Source organism: Engraulis encrasicolus, chromosome 19 (genome assembly GCF_034702125.1).
Source record: "Engraulis encrasicolus isolate BLACKSEA-1 chromosome 19, IST_EnEncr_1.0, whole genome shotgun sequence".
NCBI lineage: Eukaryota > Metazoa > Chordata > Actinopteri > Clupeiformes > Engraulidae > Engraulis > Engraulis encrasicolus.
The window spans coordinates 47,544,478-47,564,821 of NC_085875.1; the positions used below are offsets into that span (position 1 = coordinate 47,544,478).

A 20,344-nucleotide genomic window follows, 5' to 3' on the forward strand; every position below is an offset into this window, starting at 1 on the left:
GCCTTTGGGTGTCACAATCCTGGATTTTGGTACTAGTCTAATATAAACCCATTAAATGAGGGAACTGCTCATGTTAACAGTTCCCTTGCATTCTGTTAAACCAATGGTTCTCAACCTTTTTTGAACAAATGCCCCTGCACCCCAACGCCCCTTGACTTCATCATAAGCCTGGACACGCCCCCCTTAGTATTAAAAAAATTAAATGTACTAATGCCCCCAATGACAACTAAGCACCGCCCCCTCTCAGCTCTATCCTTCTCAAAGCCCCCCTTGGCCTCCCCAATGCCCCCTGGGGGGCTGTACCGCCCCCGTTGAGAAAGATCATGTTAAACCAAGCATGTCTAATCGTTTTAAACTATATGTGCACATGGTAAGGCAGGTTCTGAGACTGACAAAGAGGAGAGCGATTTTCCTCTTTTGATTGACTCACCAGTCCTTGAATGAGAGCCAGGGGGCTGCTGTCAAGGACAAGGGGAGAGTATCTGGAGCACTGGAACAGGTCTCGGGTCACGAAGACCTCTGTGTCCATGTCCTCATGGGGATGTTCAGACACGTCTGTTTTGCACACCCCGTGAACGGTTGCCTGCGTTTGAGAAAAAAGACAACACTTTACATTAAGGTTCACATGCCAACCAATAAATGCCTAGCTGTCTGTACACGTGACTTAGGTCTACTAGACATACTGTGTGCTGCTGAGCAAAGTCAATCATCTGTTAGACTTACATCTAGCTGTAATAATGGTTGCCTGAGTTTGACAAAAATACATTCAGGTTACTATTTCAATATTTACAAGTAAAAGTGCCATTTTTAAGCAACATATGCTATATTGCTTTAAATCTTCCAGTACTAGGCTACATACTGTGATTTAGTATGTGGTTGCTGAACATGGCTATATTAACAAAAAAACCTCAACTTACCAACCAGATATGGAATAAGTAAAATTTCCTGTGAAACGACCCGCATCACGTACCAGAACCACGTTATTTGGAAAATGTGATGTTAACTTATAGCTACAGTACCCAGTCCAGGTTGCCTATTTTGTAAAACGATGCATGCTTTTAAATTGGTTGTGCAAAGTTCACCAGACGTATGCCTATAGACCACAACCCCCCGACAATGTGTCTGGGACTCCACTTTGGGAGCGACTGCTTCATACCATCTTCTTGTTGTCCTGAGAGTCCATGGATGGGGCAAGCAGTGCAGAGATGATGCCCCGTTTAATATTCAAGATGTTCCTTGGTTCCTCAGGCGTGGTACTCAACTCTATGTCTGTCATTGAATTTACCATGAAGCTGAGGTCATGCCTAGAGAGGGAGGAGAAGAAACATGTTGTTACACTGACTGTTTGTGGCTTTAGCCAGTGGTGTGATGAGGAGTTATGCATTTGAACAGTACATCTTGTTTATTTTGTGTAGTGTTGGGTGAATACACTGAATTTAATGTCATATACTGTCGAATATGTGAATAATTAAATAAACAGACCACCATTTTTGGAAATATGTTCATTTTATGCTTTCCTCTGAGTTTTACCTCTTCCGTTCTTCTAGCCGTTCTCTGTTTTTGGTGATATTATTTCTTAGCATGTGTCGCTGATCTGAATGGAACCAATTGGTAACATTCAGATTTTCGTTCATTGATACATGCTAAAAAGTAATATGAACAAACTCAGACAATGGCTAGAAGTAGAGGAGAAATGTAAATGGCTAGAAATACAGGAGAAAGGTAAAACGCAACTCTAAAGGTCTAAAATGTACATATTTCTACAAATGCTGCTCCTGAGTTCGATTCAATCACTCTTATATTAGTCTAAGTAGGTCATCCTCTTTATAAGTTACTCAGGGCAATTAAATTAACCCCTGTCTAACTTTATTTTATTCAAGTTAATTTGACCATTTTCTGTTCAAACCAAAATATTGATATATTTTGTGAAATTGTCGAGTTTTTTTGAGTACATCTACTAAAATTCCAAGGAATCGTGAGTTCATTTTTTACAGTGTAGAGACTGGTCCGTTAAGGCTTGTTCCACGGTGTATTGCTACTACTAATGATTTGTTTGCTGATGTTAAAAATAAAATTCACATATGTAAAAAAAAGTTCTGCTCAATAAAAATGGTTAATCTGGCTTCAGAAGTAGAGAAAAAGAGTAAGAAGCATGTGTTCCCAACATGCAAATGGAAGATATTTGTATGCAGGGCTCGAGATTAACACCCAGCAATCAGCCTGCTGAAATTTCAGTTTGGCTGGTAGAAAAGAAAGCTGACTAGCCACTTTGACCCATGGTTCTTAACCTGGGGTGCGGGCACCCCCTGGGGGTGCGCCAGAGATTTCAGGGGGTGCGCAGAATTTTGCTAGTGTTGAGATTGTGGCCAAAATTCTGGTAGGAAACATTAAAATTAGGCCAAATTAAAACGTGTTTTGGTCCCCTTGTAACAGCATTAAAATATTGATTAGTGTCTCAAGCAAGATTCATTGTAATGAATCACTTAAATCCTTTTTTAGCGTGTATACATGTGTAGAAGTTTGGGTTGGGGGTGCGCGGCTTGTCTTGGGCACAGGTAAGGGGGTGCTTTAAGGGAAAAAAGTTTAAGAACCATTAGTGAGTGTGTATTTGGCTAGTAAGATAAACATCCACTAGCCATTTTGGCTGGTAAAGGAAAAAGCTGATTTAGAGTCTTGGTTTTATTTTGAAAATATAATTTTGGCACACACACACACACACGCACGCACACAGCCAAGCACACACACACATACACACACACACACACACACACACACACACACACACACACACACACACACACACACACACACACACACACACACACACACACACACACACACACACGCAGTGGTGTAGTCTACGTAGAACGCGGGTATACGGAGTATACCCACTTCTAAATTATAAGGGCTTCAGTATACCCACTTAAAATTGATTCATCCATTGTTTTGAATAGCACAAATTTATACAGTATACCCACTTCAAAAAATGCTCAAATATACAGTATACCCACCATAAAAAAGTAGACTACACCACTGCACACACGCAAGTACACACACGCAAGTACACACACACACACACACACACACACACACACACACACACACACACACACACACACACACACACACACACACACACACACACACACACACACACACACACACACACACACACACACCTGCCGGCTTCCCTAAGTGAGTGTGTCAGTCTCAATACATTACCTTTCCATGGCAGCCTGGAAGGCCTCAGATCCTGCAGCCTGTCTGTAGACAGGCTGGCCCTGGGCATCGATGACCGACACCTCACTGAGGAGACACTCGGACGTGTGCAGGTTGAAGGAACACGCAGACCTGACGTCAAGCTCAACCTGCAGAAGGAAAGGTACATAGAAATCTCCTTCCGATAGAAATCTCCCTCCGACAGACAGACAGGCGGTGGTGGATCAGGTGGTAGGGGAGCCGTTTGGCATCCAGAAGGTTGCAGGTTCAATCCCTGCTCTGCCTGACCCCATCAATGAGCCCGTTTATATGGCTGCAATAATCAGGTTATTGGAATAAACAGGTTATTGGAGTAAACGGTTCATTGCTGTTTATAGCCAGGCAAATCATCAGAGACCCCTACCATACTGGACATAAACTGTTTGAGCTGCTGCCATCAGGCAGGCGTTACAGGGATCTGGGTACAAAAACAAACAGGCTAAAAGACAGTTTTTATCCAAAAGCAATCTACACACTTAATTTTGCACAGCTGACTTTTTAAAATCGGAATTATTTTTATACAGTATATATATAGGTTTCTTTGTTGATTTTTAAGCACCGTGAGCATCTGCACTTTACCAATTTCGTTGTACCTGTACAATGACAATAAAGTTTAATTCATTCATTCATTATATGCAGTCCGTCGGTTGCCTGTGTTCCACTAAAGTGTGTGACACGAAGCTAGAATTTAAGGCTTGTGATTGGCTACTTATCCTTCTAGAATGTCAATAACCTGATCATAACCCGATTATGCTGGATACATGACACGAGAAATCAGTTTATTAGCCAAAAACCTACATGTGTGAATCGGATTTCTCATGAACCAGTAACAGCAATAACCCGATTATGAAAACTGTTTATTCAGTTTACATGAGCTCTCGAATAAACCGGTAACTCCAAAAACCTGTTCATAAACGGTCTATTGATGCGCATATAAACGGGCTCAGTGTGTCCTTGAGCAAGATACTTAACCCCAAATTACTCCTGGTGGCAGGGTGGTACCCTGCGTGGAAGCTACTGCCGCCCGTGTGTGAATGGGTGAGTGTGAGGCATAGAATATAAAGCACTTTGAGTTCTCAAATTATACAAAAGCAGTCCATTTACAATTAGAAATCTCCTTCCGATAGAAATCGGAACATCAGTCCATAGAGTGTACTGTTATCGTACGCAGGCTACCTTGTTGAAATGTTATGAGAGTTACTGTAGTTCCCTCACGTCATGCTACCATATATATGAGAGTGCATGTGGGGTAGCGCTATGAGTGTCTTAAAAGCAGTGATGGTGATACAATAACAAGGCCCTCCTCCCATCTGTGTGTGTGTGTGTGTGTGTGTGTGTGTGTGTGTGTGTGTGTGTGTGTGTGTGTGTGTGTGTGTGTGTGTGTGTGTGTGTGTGTGTGTGTGTGTGTGTGTGTGTGTGTGTGTGTGTGTGTGTGTGTGTGTGTGTGTGTGTGTGTGTGTGTGTGTGTGTGTGTGTGTGTGTGTGTGTGTGTGTGTGTGTGTGTGTGTTTGTGTGTGTGTGTTTGTGTGTGTGCGTACGTGCGTGCCCGTGTGCATGCGTGTGTGTGTGTCAGTATGTGTTGGGAGGTTAGACTCTGTTCATCAATAGTTTCATAGGAAACAATATAAACTGTAATGTTTTGGATAATGTATAAGTAATAATGAAGAGTACCTTGCATGTTATTTTAGGTCCATTTTTGAGGTTGGCCGTTCCAACCACTCCATTTCTGCTCTCAGTTGTGTATGTGTACAAGTACTTCCTCATGCTTTTGAACCTCTGCCCCACTAAAAACAGAAACAACGAGGAAAAAAAAACATTAACGGTGTAATTTAACAACAACTCAGATATGCAACCTAAGGACGCTGGTTATAATTAATAACTCAAAGCTGTTCTCGCCTGTCATTAATAGTTTCTCACATTTCATGAAACCTGGTGGCATTCAATGAAACAGAAGACTAGAGTCACTTTTAATCAGAAACTTTATGACAAATGAAAAGTTGAACTCTCATTACACCAAACTAGCAGCTTCAAGATCTTGTCTCCCTTTTGGCATGACTGGTGACCACTATAGTGTCATCGGCAAACTTCACACTCATAGACTTGCAAAGTGACATCATGAAAAAAATTTTTTTTCGGTGAGCTAGCATTTTGTAACTAGGCGCTCACCGCACCAGGCAAGAATGTCACGTTGTCACAGACAAAGCATGCATGGTAGCGATACAGTTTTAAAGTTTGTACACATAAAAAGGAGGAGGTTTGTCAAAGTTGTGATAGAACAAATAAAGCAACATTTAATAACTGCTGAGTTTTGGTCTGTATTGATCCTTACATTTATCTGTGGCCTTTTGTTGTTTTTGCCAAGTGTAACCTTGTGTGACCCCAGAATTGTCGATACTGTTAAAGGTCAATATGCATGGATGCAGCAAGTCTAAAAGGTAAATATAATACACACAGACGTGATTCCCGGTCTTAATGGGTAACTCTGTTATTCAAGGACTGATTAAGCCGAAGGTGGCAATACTAGCCAGTGGAAAATCTTGAATAGGCTACAGATTGTGTGTAGGCCTATGGCTGCAGTGCCGTGTGAGTCGTGCATCCATATTGCAGCACTCCTAATAAGCTGATAAGGCAACACAGGAGATGTAGCAGAGCTAGGCTGAGAAGAGACCCGTCTACGGGAGAAACAGAGCCAGAGCGACCTCAAGTTGAAATGTGTCGGCATGCAAGATCCCTCCCCTGCAGCCTTAAGATTTGACAACACCTTCCAGAGAAGTAGAATTACACAGTCTTCCTGCGCTAGTAGGTCTATGTTATGCAAATCGGCTATGTTATGACTTATCTTTTTTTAGGACTATTATTACTCTTTGTGTGTGTGTGTGTGGTTTGGTGCGTGCGTGCGTTCGTGCATGCTTGCGTGCGTGTGTGTGATCTGAATGAAAATAATTCCCGTTCGGTAAGTGTTAACATTATGTTTTTAAAGTGGATTTAAGTTTTATTCAGAATTGTAGTGAGTTAATTCCGAATTAAAATCGTCACGTAAACGTAGGGAACGCCATTTTGGTAACAAAAAATGTATAACGCCATGTTATAACAGGTTATGGCTTTTGTCTCGAGCATACCTGCAACTGACATGGCCATAGACCTGCCAAGTGTCACATGAGAAGGGACAGCAGCTGGATCATTTCGATCAGTGCCAACATACTGCATTGAGTTGGTTGTTTTTGGCCAAGTGTTTGATCAGGGTCGCCATTGATCCCAGGCAGACTGAGGCCCTGTGCTTTATCTGCCGAAAAAAATCTAAAAACCTTTGGACCTGTGCTGATGGAGTGGCCCTCCTATCTGTGTCAATGGCATCAATACCACTGACCTGGGGAAAGCAGGCCGCAACGTGCCGGTTTGGGTGAGAACCAAGCCGCCGCTTGAGGCCCCCGCAGCAGGGCTGGATTAACGCAGAGGCCAGTATGGCTGCAGCCTAGGGCCCTACAATGTGTGTGTGTAGGTGTGTGTTGGTGTGTGTGCGTGTGTGTGTGTGTGTGTGTGTGTGTGTGTGTGTGTGTGTGTGTGTGTGTGTGTGTGTGTGTGTGTGTGTGTGTGTGTGTGTGTGTGTGTGTGTGTGTGTGTGTGAGAGAGAGAGAGAGAGAGTGTGTATGTGTACTGTATGTGTGTGTGTGTGGATGGGTGAACACAAAATCCAGAGTTTGTACAATGACTTACATTTACATGATGATTGCCAATCTCCAGAGTCTGGATCTGACGGATGACAATGAAATAGTTAGGTTTTCAACTGCACAGTATTGTAGAATGAGCCAACCCAATCAAGACAGATACCACATGCACAATTTAAAATACTTTCTTGGAACATCAAAATATTACCAGAGTGCTTGCATTATGCATAATATGTACCGCTTTTGAGCGGAAAAGATAGTTTTTTTCACGAGTGAAAAAAGTCGACTAACGTCCGAACCAGTTGAAACATTAAAATAGAAAATGTATGTACAGTATACCTCTTGAACTACCTGTACTCGATTACACATAAATAACTGGTAGTAATGAGAACTAATGAGAAAATTATTCTAATTATATATATATATATATGTCTAAAATAGGTATTCAACCAATACTAACAAATTAATGATTTTATCATCAAGCATCATATGTAGGCTACAACCAGAAGTTGATACAGCCTACATTGTAAAACACTGCAGCCAGTTAAACATAAAAAAGTTATTTGCCCTGCTGCCTTCGTTTTGTAAGTTAAAGGAACTTCAGAAAGCCTCGAGTTGAGTTAAGACCCGAGTTGAGTTGAACTTACAAACGTAGCCTCTTACAGCGGGCCTATTCATTATTTTCTGACAATACTCAACTACATCATAACAACATCGCTATGACAGTACCAAGAGCCTTAAGTAACAGATTAAGACATAGCCATTACAATGTTGATGACAGTAAAGTTTTAACACAGGCTCTGCGCTGAGTGGTTAAGGCAGCAGGGCAACTTACCTTTTAACATTTAACTGGCAGACAAAGTTTTACAGTGTACACATGCATATCTCACCTGCTAAAGACTGCACCGCCAGTAGCAGCAGCACCAGCAGCAGCAGTTTTGTGTCCCCCGTGATGGACATGGGTGCGCACCTCGTTCTCTGTATTATTTGTCAGTTATTGGGGACATTACAGGGAATGACGCCCGAGACGTGTATTCCAGATCCCTAAATAGACATCCCCTCCCACGCTCTCTCCCTCAGCCAATCACGGAACAGAGCACAGCTAGATAATGGTGTTGCAAAAATCTTTTTTCTTTTTGGCCCTTCCAAAGTTCACAAAATGTTAGAGGAAAAAAGGGAGGGAAATCTGTGCAAAATCATGCATTTTGATTTTTGTTTACGGCAGAACATTCCAACAGACCCAGTTTGGTTCAAATTTTGACCACACTGATGTTTGTAACTGAATATACTGTATGCGATAGTGACAAGGATATGAAAGGGGCAATACATCAATGTGTTCATCAGTGCCTCACCAGTGTTCTGCAATGTTGCAAGTGCCCCTGTGTATGATGTAATATTTGTCAATATAAGACATGCATGACATTGCATGTTAACATAGGCTTTCTATATATTGAAAGTCAAAGATGTCAGAAGTCGAGAGAGATAGAGATAGATATTTGAGATAGATATTTACCGTAAGTTAAGATAGTATGACTGTAATCATGGATGGATGCTATGTTCAAAAAAGAACATGGCAAAGTTACTGCTGGTAGTTAAGTTGTGGCTGGGGGAACCTCAAACTTCAGACAAAATAATCAGGAGAAAAGTTAAGTGTAGTACAGTATGTGTAACAGAAACTGTTATCGGGCCCCTATGAGCTGCACTGTTGGATGTGATGTAAGGCACGAAGACACAAGGCCTTCCAAAAGCAAACCACCTCTGACACCTGACCCCTTATCCCACTTCACAGAAGGGATGTTGCAACTTGTACAGCGCTGCATGTCATTGAGCGTCGTTACATGCGCAGAGAATTCTGATTTCAAACGGAATATTGTCAGTAATCGGTTCCAATTCAATTTTCTGGAATATTCCGTTTATATGTATGGAACAGTGTTTTGCAAGCGGAGTCTCCCTGGAACACAGCCACATTCGGAATGAGCAGTAAAGAGTTCACGTGACTTGTGCACACGCTCACTATTTCAAATACAATTGGAATATTTCTGTAACTGCTCATTTTCAAAAACTTCTCTTTCTCAAAGAAGATAAATAAGTAGCCCCATCATGCACGCCGTACCTCCTGTGGCATATTGTAATAGTCTTTGAAAAGTGAACTGCCATGGTACTACACTACTATGACATAACACAGGGCCTTTAGTAAAGCACTATGCCGTTCTGGTAACAGCAAATGTAGAACAGCGTGTCTTAAGGGGTTAATAAAGCCAGAAGATTGATGGTCAAGTTATAGAATAAACTCTTAAAATGTTGAGTTAACACTGCATTTTTCACTGAGTACTATATCGCTCCTGGGAGTTCTGTTATGGGCCTATGAATACACGTTTTAGAGTACGCTACTGATGGGTTTCTGTTAGCGTAGCTTCAGGTCATGTTAGTACTGCTCTGCTGTTACATATCATCAGCAATGTCTGCCAATGAACATCTAAAATATCTCTCTCTCTATCTCTCTATGCCTCGCTCTCTCTCTTTCTATCTCTGCCTCTCTCTTTCTCTCGCTGTCCCTACCTCTCTGCCGGCCTTTCTCTGCCTCTCTCTCTCTCTCCCTTCCTCTCTGCCTGCCTCTCTCTACCTCTCTCTCTGCCTCTCTCTGCCTTCCTCTCTCTGTCTCTCTACCTCTCTCTGCCTGCCTCTCTCTACCGCTCTCTCTGCCTCTCTCTCTCTGTGCCTCTCTCTCTCTCTGCCTCTTGCTCTGCCTCTCTCTCTCTCTCTCTCTCTCTCTCTCTCTCTCGCTCTCACTCACACACACACACACACACACACACACACACACACACACACACACACACACACACACACACACACACACACACACACACACACACACACACACACACACACACACACACACACACACACATGCTTGTGCATACCTGACATATTATCTATGATTATTATGGTGTGACGTCATCGGTCGAATGCTCCATTCATTTCAATGGGGCTCCCCAACGTTCGCACGTCTGATATTTGAGATAACGGACGGGTTGGTCTATCAGACCGCTGTCAATGGCAACAAGACTTTTCACTGCTAAAGCGAATGTTTCATATCACTCTAATCATATCAATCTAATGCTGTGATAGACAACACCAGTTGTCTAGGCTACCTGTTGCCTAGCGGTGTTCCACAACGGCACTGTTTTGTTTTGCGCAGCAACAATCTTTTGACATGAAAAATTATAATAAACTTAACATTAAATAAAGAAATGTCCCCACCATGTGTGAATCATTTAAGTATGCGGGTTAACGTTCAACGAGTCGGTCGCTTTGTGGAATAGCAGCACTTCAGAGAGAACAAGACCCCTCCGCTCAGCGTCGGGGTCTAAAGATTCTCTCTGTCGTGCTGCTATTCCACGGCAGCGACCTTCTCGCCGAACGTTAACCCTTACTTACTGCACTACTGTTGTGTATAATATCAGACCTGTGCTGACACAATATTCTACACAACGACTGGTCCAGGCCACGGTCCTGTCCCACGTTGACTACTGCAACTCACTCATGACAGGTCTACCTGCTTGTGTGCTAAAACCTCTGCAGATGATCCAGAATGCGGCAGCACGGTTGATATTCAATCAACCCAAAAGGACCCATGTTACTCCTCTATTTATTGAGTTGCACTGGCTACCGATCGCCGCCCGGATCAAGCACAAGGCATTGACCCTTGCCTACAAAACCATCACAGGAACGGCCCCAGCTTATCTGAAGGACCTACTAACGCCTTATGTTACTGGAAGAAAACTGCGCTCATCCAGCACAAGCCGTCTGGCTCTGCCATCCAGTCGCTCTAGGTACTCCCAGTCAAGATTGTTCTCCGTTGTTGTACCCAAGTGGTGGAACGGTCTCCCAGAGGCAGCAAGACTAAGCACATCTCTTGCAGCCTTCAAGAAACAACTAAAGACCTTCCTCTTTCAAGAGTATCTACTAGACTAATGCTTGAGCTGGCCTAGCCCAAGGGCAGACTCTTGACATGATGTTTAGTTTAGTTTGTGTGTGTGTGTGTGTGTGTGTGTGTGTGTGTGTGTGTGTGTGTGTGTGTGTGTGTGTGTGTGTGTGTGTGTGTGTGTGTGTGTGTGTGTGTGTGTGTGTGTGTGTGTGTGTGTGTTGTGTGTGTACTCATTATTTACTCTTTATTTACTCTTTTTTTTTAAAAGAGTGCACTTTGTATTTGCTTGTGATGTTGGCTTGATTATGTCCTCTTTTGAAAGTCGCTTTGGTTATAAAGCGTCTGCCAAATGCAATGTAATGTAATGTAATGTAATGTGTATAACCATAGACAGTGAATGATGTCTGCCTAGCACTCAGCTAAATTCCTAGCATGTCTGGGATATCATGGCTGTATTGGAGGGAGTGTATTGACAACATATTATCTATTATCAGCATCCACTATCTGGTGATCTCCATCTCTTCTCTTACCATGATCTTACACAGGGAAAAGATTCATGTCCACTTTCAGTTTTTTTGTTTGTTTGTTGTAATTTTCAGTAATTTCCTTTAACTCCAGTTAGTTAAGACAATCTGAATGTCATAGCAATGTTGTTATGATGTAGTTGTAGGAGAGTCTTTCCAGAAAAAGTGTGAATGACAAAGAGGCTTCTGTCTATGCAGGCATAAACTTTCATAACCTAACATAAACCAGGCAGAGTGGACAGTTAACTTAATGCAGTTAGACCCTGTTGAATTAACTGTCCATTATACCTGAGTTTGATAGCAAAAAATGGCAAAGTATAAACCTTACATACATTGCATTTAAAAGAGAATCTACCATAGGATTAGTAGGCCTAGTAGAATTAGTAGGAGGAGCAGATTTTTTTTGTTGATATTGCTCAACACAATGTTTTGGTAAGCGTGTTTTGATGGCGGTCAAAATTCACAATAATCAGGGCCAGATTAAGAAGGCCAGGGGCCCCTAGGCTAAAGGTTCCTGTAGGCCCCCACTGAATGCAAATTTTGTAACAAAATTACACAGACAGCGTCATCATTTCAACCCAATAGGAGTAATAACATTTAAACCTCTTCTTGACATGGCAGACTAAGTTATCAATACTGGATCTTGATACATTTCAACAATTATATTGATTCCCCCCGCTTTTGGCCAAATTGCTGAAGCCATATCTAACTTGTGCATTAATCCGACCCCGACAACAATACACAGAGCCTCTTGGAACCATTTGGTGACTTCAAAACAAATAGACAGAAAGTCTGTCTACTTCACAAATATTGGATGGCATCCATATGTTTTTGGTGACATCGTATTCCTGGCTTAACGGTGAACTGCATAGTAAATCTTTAACTGGGTCACCAAATGCTAAGTTGCCCTACATTTGAAAGCTCAATAATAGCCAGGGGTATTCTGTATGTTTAGCTATTACATACGTAGGTCTACATGATATGTCAAGGACATATCAGAAGACCGTAAGTATAACAGAGGGCTAGTCAGGTTGATTGTCAGGATAATCTGCTCTTACCAGGGTGTAATGTCTAGCCCTTTTGAGTATGTACCTTTAAGGATGTTGGGAGTTGTGGGATAGGATGATAAAAGTAGAGCTACGGGGCGGGAGCGGGATCAGTTTTTGGGCAATGCTATGTTTGTGAACACGCCATGCACTTTATGCCTGTGAAGAAATAAACTATGCCGAACCTGCGCGGCTAAAGAGAGAAGCTGACTCGAGTGTGGATATTACACGGGGCTGGACTGGGGTCGAAAAAACAGCTCGGGCATTTTGTCATAGGCCTACACCAGCTCCTCACACAGCCCCCCTGCCTTTCGATATGACTTCCTCTTTCCACTATCTGCATTAAAGACGGAAAAATGGCCTGCCGGCCCCATCTCAACTGCAAGGAAAACAAAATGAACAAATAATTAAATGTAGAAACAAGAAGGCAAAATACAAAAGCACTAGTAGCTCCTGAGGACTGTCGGCGCACCAGGAAAATGCCTGGCATGCCAGATGACCAGTCTGGCCCCGGCTCTTACTGCTTCTATTGAAAAATAAAGTGCCATCTCTATGAATGAGAAGAGTTCTACATTTCGTTGATGTGCTGCATGGTGAGCTAAAGGAGGCTGTTCCTGAACATTGGACAAACTCATTTTGGGTGAACGCTTTGCAGCTTTGTTCTGATTGAAAATCATGTTCCTGTCACCTCCTAGAGGTTTGGCAAGGTATTGCAGTGATCCTGTCCGTTTGTCTACCTGTGGTGTGTGTGTGTGTGTGTGTGTGTGTGTGTGTGTGTGTGTGTGTGTGTGTGTGTGTGTGTGTGTGTGTGTGTGTGTGTGTGTGTGTGTGTGTGTGTGTGTGTGTGTGTGTGTGTGTGTGTGTGTGTGTGTGTGTGTGTGTGTGTGTGTCATCTGCAGAGGGTGACACAGACAAACCAACACACAGACACACACATACACACGGGAGCTCGCCCACGTGAACATACACGCACATGGACACACACACACACACACACACACACACACACACACACACACACACACACACACACACACACACACACACACACACACACACACACACACACACACACACACACACACACACACACACACATCTGGTCACCGTCCTACTCAGTGCACCTTTAGTACGAAGGATTGTAACCAGAGTTGGCAGTTGGGACGGACATATTCTCATAGATTATTTGTAGATGTTTTAAAACCGTTGAACACAGTTTTTTAAAAGCCTGCTGTCCTGTCCATACAGCCTATCTTGGTCAGTGGCTAAATGTAATGTGAATGCAGTGAGTGGTGATGCAAGGGATAGCCCTTCACCTTATTGTATCCAAATACTATATCTGTATAATGTGGCTGGCAGATGTCAAATCTCTCTGGTGGTTGGACACTAGGCCTACTTGCTAGGTGGCATTGTCATAAATGGCTGCCTACATGCAGCAGAACTTGCACATGACTGGACCAGGCTATGCAGTGCCGCTTCTACCTATTTTGGGGCCCTAGATAAAATATAGACATGAGGCCCCTCTTTAGTCATTTTTGCTGGTGATTACCTTGGCATGGCTGACTGTTGGGGGCCCCTACAGTGGGCAGTTTTCCTGGGGCCCTAGTAGGGGTGTAAATATAACCGTTTTTGGATCGGTTATCGTTAGGCAACATTGAATTGCACCGATTCGACACTGAATCGCACCGAATCGCTAAATATTTGTTTTATGAATCGTCCCTGAATCAAATCGTAGCCTGTGAATCGAGATTGAATCGGATCGTTTTGTGGGTATAAGATTCACACCCCTAGGCCCTAGGCCAGGGTTTCCCAAACTGTGGTGCATGCACCCCTGGGGATACGCGGCCTAATACAAGGGGGTGCGCGAGCTGAATAGAGCAATGGCTGATGTGTGTGCTTTTATACAGAATTCATAAACATTACATAGTTTTTAATTGTTTGGTAAATGTATGCTGGAAGGATCCATCTGGAGTGTAATGTATAACTCCAAGACTTGTCATGCTACAAGTTCCATTGTAATGATGGCAGCAAAAATGTCAGGACTATTGGAATGAGGATTGCCCAAAATGTGCGGCTGTGCGACATTCACTTAGGGGGTGCGCGAGCCACAATGAAATGTAAAAGGGCGCAGGGGGAAAACTTTGGGAACCGCTGCCCTAGACAATTGCCTAGTCTGCCTAATGGTAAAATCGGCTCTAAGGCTAGGTTAATGTTGGATAGGCTACATTGAAGGGTTGCTATGAAGACTTTGCATTTAATGGTCTCCAGACCTTGCTCCATGAACCCACTCAGAAATTGGGCACAATATGTATTCATTAAATAAATAAATTATTTGGACAGTCCTTAAAAAGATCACCACTTATGTGATGTCTGACAGGTGCTGCTGTCCCAGGTTAAGAACTGTATTCAAAGAGCAAAATGTACACAATTAGAATACAATTACGAACACTATAGGCCTACAACTTAGAATGGGGTTAGAGGTTGTGTATACAAGTAGGCCTATGCTATGTGTTTTTTTAATCAAAAGAAAAAAAATCATAGCGTAACCTACATTTGTCAATAACTGAGTGGCCTACTAGGCTACTATCTAATCATAAAGTGTTATAATTCACCACGTCAGAACGTTTTTTTCTTATGTAACGAGTCTAACTGGCAAGTCGGCTGATAGACAAAGTTGTCTTCTGCGCATGGCAACTGTGCCAAGTCATTCCTGTGAGCAAAGTTCACTTTATCAACTTTGTTTGCATTAGGGGATCAAACAAACTGGATGACAATTGAAAATGCCCTCGAGAAAACGTGGGAAAGGCAAAACAAAAAGGAAATCCAAATCAGAAGATCGTTCAAAAATAATTGAAAGCGTCGATTGCCATGAGGAACCAACCGGGACGCATTGCCAGTCGCTGGAAAGGAATGCTGATACTGACGTGTCCGGCAACACCAACAGAAAGTCCAAAAAATCTGGAAATGACAAATGTTCCAAGAAGGTTCACATCGCCTTCCTTCCAGACAACTACGAACCCCTGACAGAGGACGCTGACTTCAAAGCCAAGGCAAAGGAAGAAGAGTCGGAGAAAAGACGGCAGAAGTACAAACAATTCCGAAAGGTGGGCGAAAACAAATGGTTGTTGAAAGGTTGTTGAAACAATTAAATACGTTTATTGTCACTGCGCCTAAACGTGTTTTGTTTGTTTGTTTGTTTTAAAGTCACCTAGGCTTTAACACACATGTAAATGATTGTGTTTTGCATTTTAGATTTTCAATATGGGCGCATTTGATAGGGTTTATTTTGATCACAACTTGAATTTGGAATGAAGCTAAGTCCTACTTAGTTCAGAATGACATCCACGCGAAAGATACATTTTGTTGTGTATTAACCATTATATAAATAAAGAAGTATAGTTTTACAAACTATAGTTTAGTAGGCCTATAGTTTTACAAAAAAAGTGCAGAGGCTGCATGCAGCTCATCTGAGGCTGTAGGCTAAGGAATGTGCCACAATTAGGATGCTACAGGCAAAGCAGAAACAAAGAAACATATTTGCCCCTCTGATGCACCTTGCAAGGTCTCAAGCCACAATACTGTCTCCATCGGCCTACTGTTTACGCCTGATAATGACAAGAGGCATACTCAACATAGCTGTATCAGCATGCATGCAGTGTGTGTGTGTGTGTATGCACAGTAAATTGCGGAGGGTTAATTCAGCACTTAGATGGTCTATCTTCTACAGTTTCAGTAGGCCCACATTCCAGACACCCCCCCCCCCCCCTTGTACATGAGTAGGTTTATGAGGCAGTGCCACTGCGGTATAAAGGTATAAAATAATAACAGTAATAAAAGAGATGCAAAAGATTATTGTAATACTTATTTTTGGATGATTTTGGTTTTGGTTTTTGTTATATATTCAGTTTATGAAATTTTTCACTTTCTTGTGCAATACTTTCCCTTTCAACCTGCCGCGTCCCCCCTAACACTCCCTCGTGGCCCCCATGGGTCCCCGCCCCCCATTTTGAAAACTGTTGTAGGCTAATGTAAGCTAGAGGATGCAAAGAAGACTAACATGCCAAGACTGTAGCCTATATTGTATGCCATATTAGTACAGAATCCTGGAATAGCCTGACTACTTCCTTGTCTGAAGTGCTATTTAAACTGCGCAAAAGGCGTGAAGATAAAAGCCTTGTCTTCTTCATACGCACATGCTACACTGGTATCCTCACATGCACTGCAGACAGGCTGCTGCTTGTCTGTCCGCGATGCTTATATACTGTATTGTCAATTAACCTGGGAAGACAATGACGCACTTCAACTGTGAGGTACATGTAGTCCAGTAATTGTCTGCAAGTTGAGTCTTAGTCATGCATGATAACCATGGGTTACAGAGGGGGGATTTACCAGGCCTGGACTGGTAGTCTGGTGTATTGGGCATTTCCCGGTGGGCAGTCCAACACGGTTGTTGTTTTTGGGTTTTTTGTAGTTTCTTAGATACTATAGCCCCCACAGTTTACAGGTAAAAATGCCCGGGACAAAATGCCTGGGATTTACCAGCCGATTGAAAGCCATTCTTCACACTATGGAGTTGACTTTATTTCACAAAGGCCTCTAATGACCTTAGCTATATTTACTCTGCTGTATACACTTCAGACTGGCACTCCCTGCACAGCCAGACAAAGGTGTGAACTCTGAAGGCAGAAAGCCAGCTTTCCGTAAGATAAACAAGTATTATAACAAATTATATAAAGGTTTCACACTACTTTTCCATTCAATGGTAATATACGTAGAGAAGCTTCCAACCAGCCAATGAACAGAGCAAGGCTTAATCCCTGGAAATATGTGGTGTTTCACTGATGCCTTTGTCAGTATTAATTAATGACAGTAGAGTTAATCCCTTCCCCCCTCCTTCTCCCTTCTCTCTCTCTCTCTCTCTCTCTCCCTCTCTCTCTCCCTCTCTCCCTCTCTCTCTCTCTCTCTCTCTCTCTCCTCTCTCTCTCCCCCCCACTCTCTCTCTCTCCTCTCTCTCTCTCTCTCTCTCTCTCTCTCTCTCACACACACACACACACGCACACACACGCACACACACGCACACACACGCACACACACGCACACACACACACACACACTCCAGATGGGAGGAGGGCCTTGCTATTGTATCACCATCACTGCTTTTAAAAAACTCATAGCGCTACCCCACATGCACTCTCACATATATGGTAGCATGAGGTGAGGGAGTAACTCTCATAACATTTCAACAAGGTACGATTACAGTACACTCTATGGACTGATGTTAAACAAAGACTGTGTGGGGTCCAGCTAACAACAGAACCTACTCAGCATATGTTGTATGTCTTCCTATTGGGAGTCTGTAATAACGTTCACATATAACACCTCCAAAATGAAAGATACAGATGTTTAGGGCAATCAAAAATAGGATTAACATAAGAAACTCTTTCCTATTTCCATACTGAACTCCCATGTGGAACCCTATCTCTTTTCAGGCATTTAAATCACGTTACTTATACACAATTTATGTAATTAATCATTTATTATTACCAGTATTATTGTTTACATTTCTGGCCTTTTCTTACAACAAAAACTGTTGCCATTTTAATTCCAATGTACTTCAATCATTACAATAGTAAAATATCCCACCCCCACCTTCTGTGAAAAATATATAGATTCTGCGGAATCTATGCACTTGCTTAATATTTGTAGCCTTATTCGGCCCAATGTCATCAAATCAGTATTCCTAAGTAAACTTTCAAGATACAGGCATTATCAGTAATCAGTGTGTTATGATCTCCAAAGTGACCTAGAGGGAATGATTGGAATTATCGGTCTGTGAACGGATCGATGCACAAAAATATACTTTTTGTTCAACTTTCTTTCTGTATTTTTGACTGTTTGTGTGTCTGTGGTGTGCTGTGCTGCGTGTTTTTGGGTCTGTGTGTGTGTGTGTGTGTGTTCTTTGCAGAATGTGGGCAAGGCGGTGCGATTCAGCTGGAAGTGTCTGGTTGCTGGCCTGCAAAGTTTCTCGGCTGCCTACTCCACGCCGCTCTCTGCGGCCGCCACCATCATCCCAGAGATGCACCGCCCCCACCCAAAGGCCTGATGATGGCTCCTGACCATATTACTGCCCCCACCCAAAGGCTTGATGATGGCTCCTGACCATATTAGTGCCCGACAAAGGCAAAGTGCAGCAACTACATCATTATTTTGTCTGAAAATGGACTCCATAATACCTGTGACAAAGCCTTATGGTCCAATTGTGTCCTGCTTTAGAGATATTGCTGTTATATTTTCAGTAACCACAATGTCCAGCCCAAACTAATACCAGTACTTTGAAGGCCCTTTTCTCAGTTTCAGTGTTGCCGTACTTACTGCACTTTGCCTTTGTTGGGCAGAATACCCCACAGTATTGGATCCTCATCCTGCAGTGGTTCTCTTATCTTGATTGGAGGACTCTGGAGTGGAGAATCATTCACCATGGACAAGTTGATGACGAAGGGGGTTTTGGACTTGAATTCAAATTCCGATTTCATGTGCAATTAACAGTCAAATGTTTCAGCAGTGTTGGTTCTCTCTCTCTCTCTCTCTCTCTCTCTCTCTCTCTCTCTCTCTCTCTCTCTCTCTCTCTCTCTCTCTCTCTGTGTGTGTGTGACCACCTGCATCTGCTTGAGAATCTCGAGCTCGAGGGTAGATGTGCGTATGCGCTCCAGTCCATGAATCAGATGGTATTTAGAAGGAGCCTGCGCAGCGACCAGTAAACAGTGCCGAATGGTTTAAAGAGAGCAGTCAAAATGCGTCTGCTTTATGTCAATGTTTACCTGGCTATTTGAAAAGGCCACGCGATATATGGGGGCCCACACTCGTCCAAGCAGGCCTCGGGAGCCTACACACCTGGGCCACGGCTGGATTTATGGCGGAGCTCTGTCTACATCCAAACGAGGGGGAGGGGTTGCTCATGTGTCCCCATCAAAAGGGCCAGATGTGTTGAAAAGTTGGACCAGGCAGGTTGTGCTGTATGTCAGAGCAAGTTGATATTGAAGCGTCATGATACAGAGAGGCTCATATAGGGTAAACAGATGAGTTTTTTTAATCTGAATTGAAGAGATAAAGGAATTGTGTAAAATGGTGGACAGACTCAAGAGAGCATTGGAGTGGTTGCACGTGAGAAACGAGATAGGGACAAGTGATCTCATGAACCCTGTGATGTAGCAAAGTGTCACCGTCACTGATAATGAGTTCTAATCTGTGGGGAGTGTAAATATGTATGGTGTAATTATTTACATTTCTGTATGTTTTTAACTGGACCTCTGTAAATGTTGTATGCTCTGTGTGTTGATAAATCTAAATGAATACAAACAATCTCTGAACGCGGACTCAGCTTCCTTCATCATTCATTTGACGTTTTAATGGAGTTAGTTGTAATACAAATTCTGGCTTTTTTCTCCAGCTGGAAAGAGGTGCAGTGCTGCAGCCACAAACCTAAGAGACACTGTTTGTCCATGGAGTGTCACTGTTGCGTAAGTTATCACTTCTCTTATCCACAGCAGCTACAGTTCGGTAAAACCCCCTGTCAGCATTGCAGGCAAAGCATGGTGTTCACAAGTGTACTGTGTATGTACTGTAGGACCAGGAGATTTGCAGCATGCTGCCCTGTATACTAAATCTGCTTCCTTTTTCTTATGAATAACTCTGGGGGGCTTTTTGGGTCAGAGGTGTTACATATTAAACATGGCTACTGCATGCTTTGGCCAGGCCTGGGACAAAGTCATCTGAAAGCCCCCCCGCCCAATACACAGAATAAGGGTCCAAGGCTGCTCCCCCTCTCTCCCTGGGCAGATGGCTATACTATGTGCCCTATCTAATACTTCACATAAAGACAGCTAATTGAAAGCCGGAGAATTGAATGCTAGCTCTTTGGCA

General features: G+C 42.9%; 2 protein-coding genes across 2 annotated transcripts in view; one reads left to right on the forward strand and one right to left on the reverse strand.

Moving 5' to 3' along the window:
• The window catches only part of apoba (apolipoprotein Ba), a 44,705-nt gene extending 36,783 nt beyond the window's left edge, over positions 1 to 7,922 (reverse strand). Inside the window, exons 1-6 of the mRNA XM_063184605.1 lie at positions 7,814 to 7,922; positions 6,973 to 7,008; positions 4,930 to 5,042; positions 3,223 to 3,368; positions 1,157 to 1,304; positions 431 to 583 (exon numbers count right to left, since the gene is read on the reverse strand). Coding sequence (XP_063040675.1) covers positions 431 to 583; positions 1,157 to 1,304; positions 3,223 to 3,368; positions 4,930 to 5,042; positions 6,973 to 7,008; positions 7,814 to 7,883 — 666 coding nt within the window. The 5' untranslated portion in view covers positions 7,884 to 7,922. The remainder of the gene's footprint in view (positions 1 to 430; positions 584 to 1,156; positions 1,305 to 3,222; positions 3,369 to 4,929; positions 5,043 to 6,972; positions 7,009 to 7,813) is intronic.
• Positions 7,923 to 15,178: 7,256 nt separating this feature from the next.
• On the forward strand, positions 15,179 to 19,797 carry c19h1orf115 (chromosome 19 C1orf115 homolog). Its single transcript, XM_063224266.1, has 2 exons — positions 15,179 to 15,528; positions 18,390 to 19,797. Exons 1-2 carry the CDS (start codon positions 15,205 to 15,207, stop codon positions 18,525 to 18,527), a joined length of 462 nt encoding a protein of 153 aa, XP_063080336.1. The 5' UTR covers positions 15,179 to 15,204; the 3' UTR covers positions 18,528 to 19,797.
• The last annotated feature ends 547 nt before the right edge of the window (positions 19,798 to 20,344 follow it).

What these genes read in the sequence shown, in the direction of transcription:
- c19h1orf115 (XM_063224266.1), top strand. Translation starts at nt 15,205, where the DNA reads ATGCCCTCGAGAAAACGTGGGAAAGGCAAAACAAAAAGGAAATCCAAA. An exon ending in AGTACAAACAATTCCGAAAG is followed by an intron (nt 15,529 to 18,389) that starts GTGGGCGAAAAC and finishes TGTTCTTTGCAG; the next exon opens with AATGTGGGCAAGGCGGTGCG.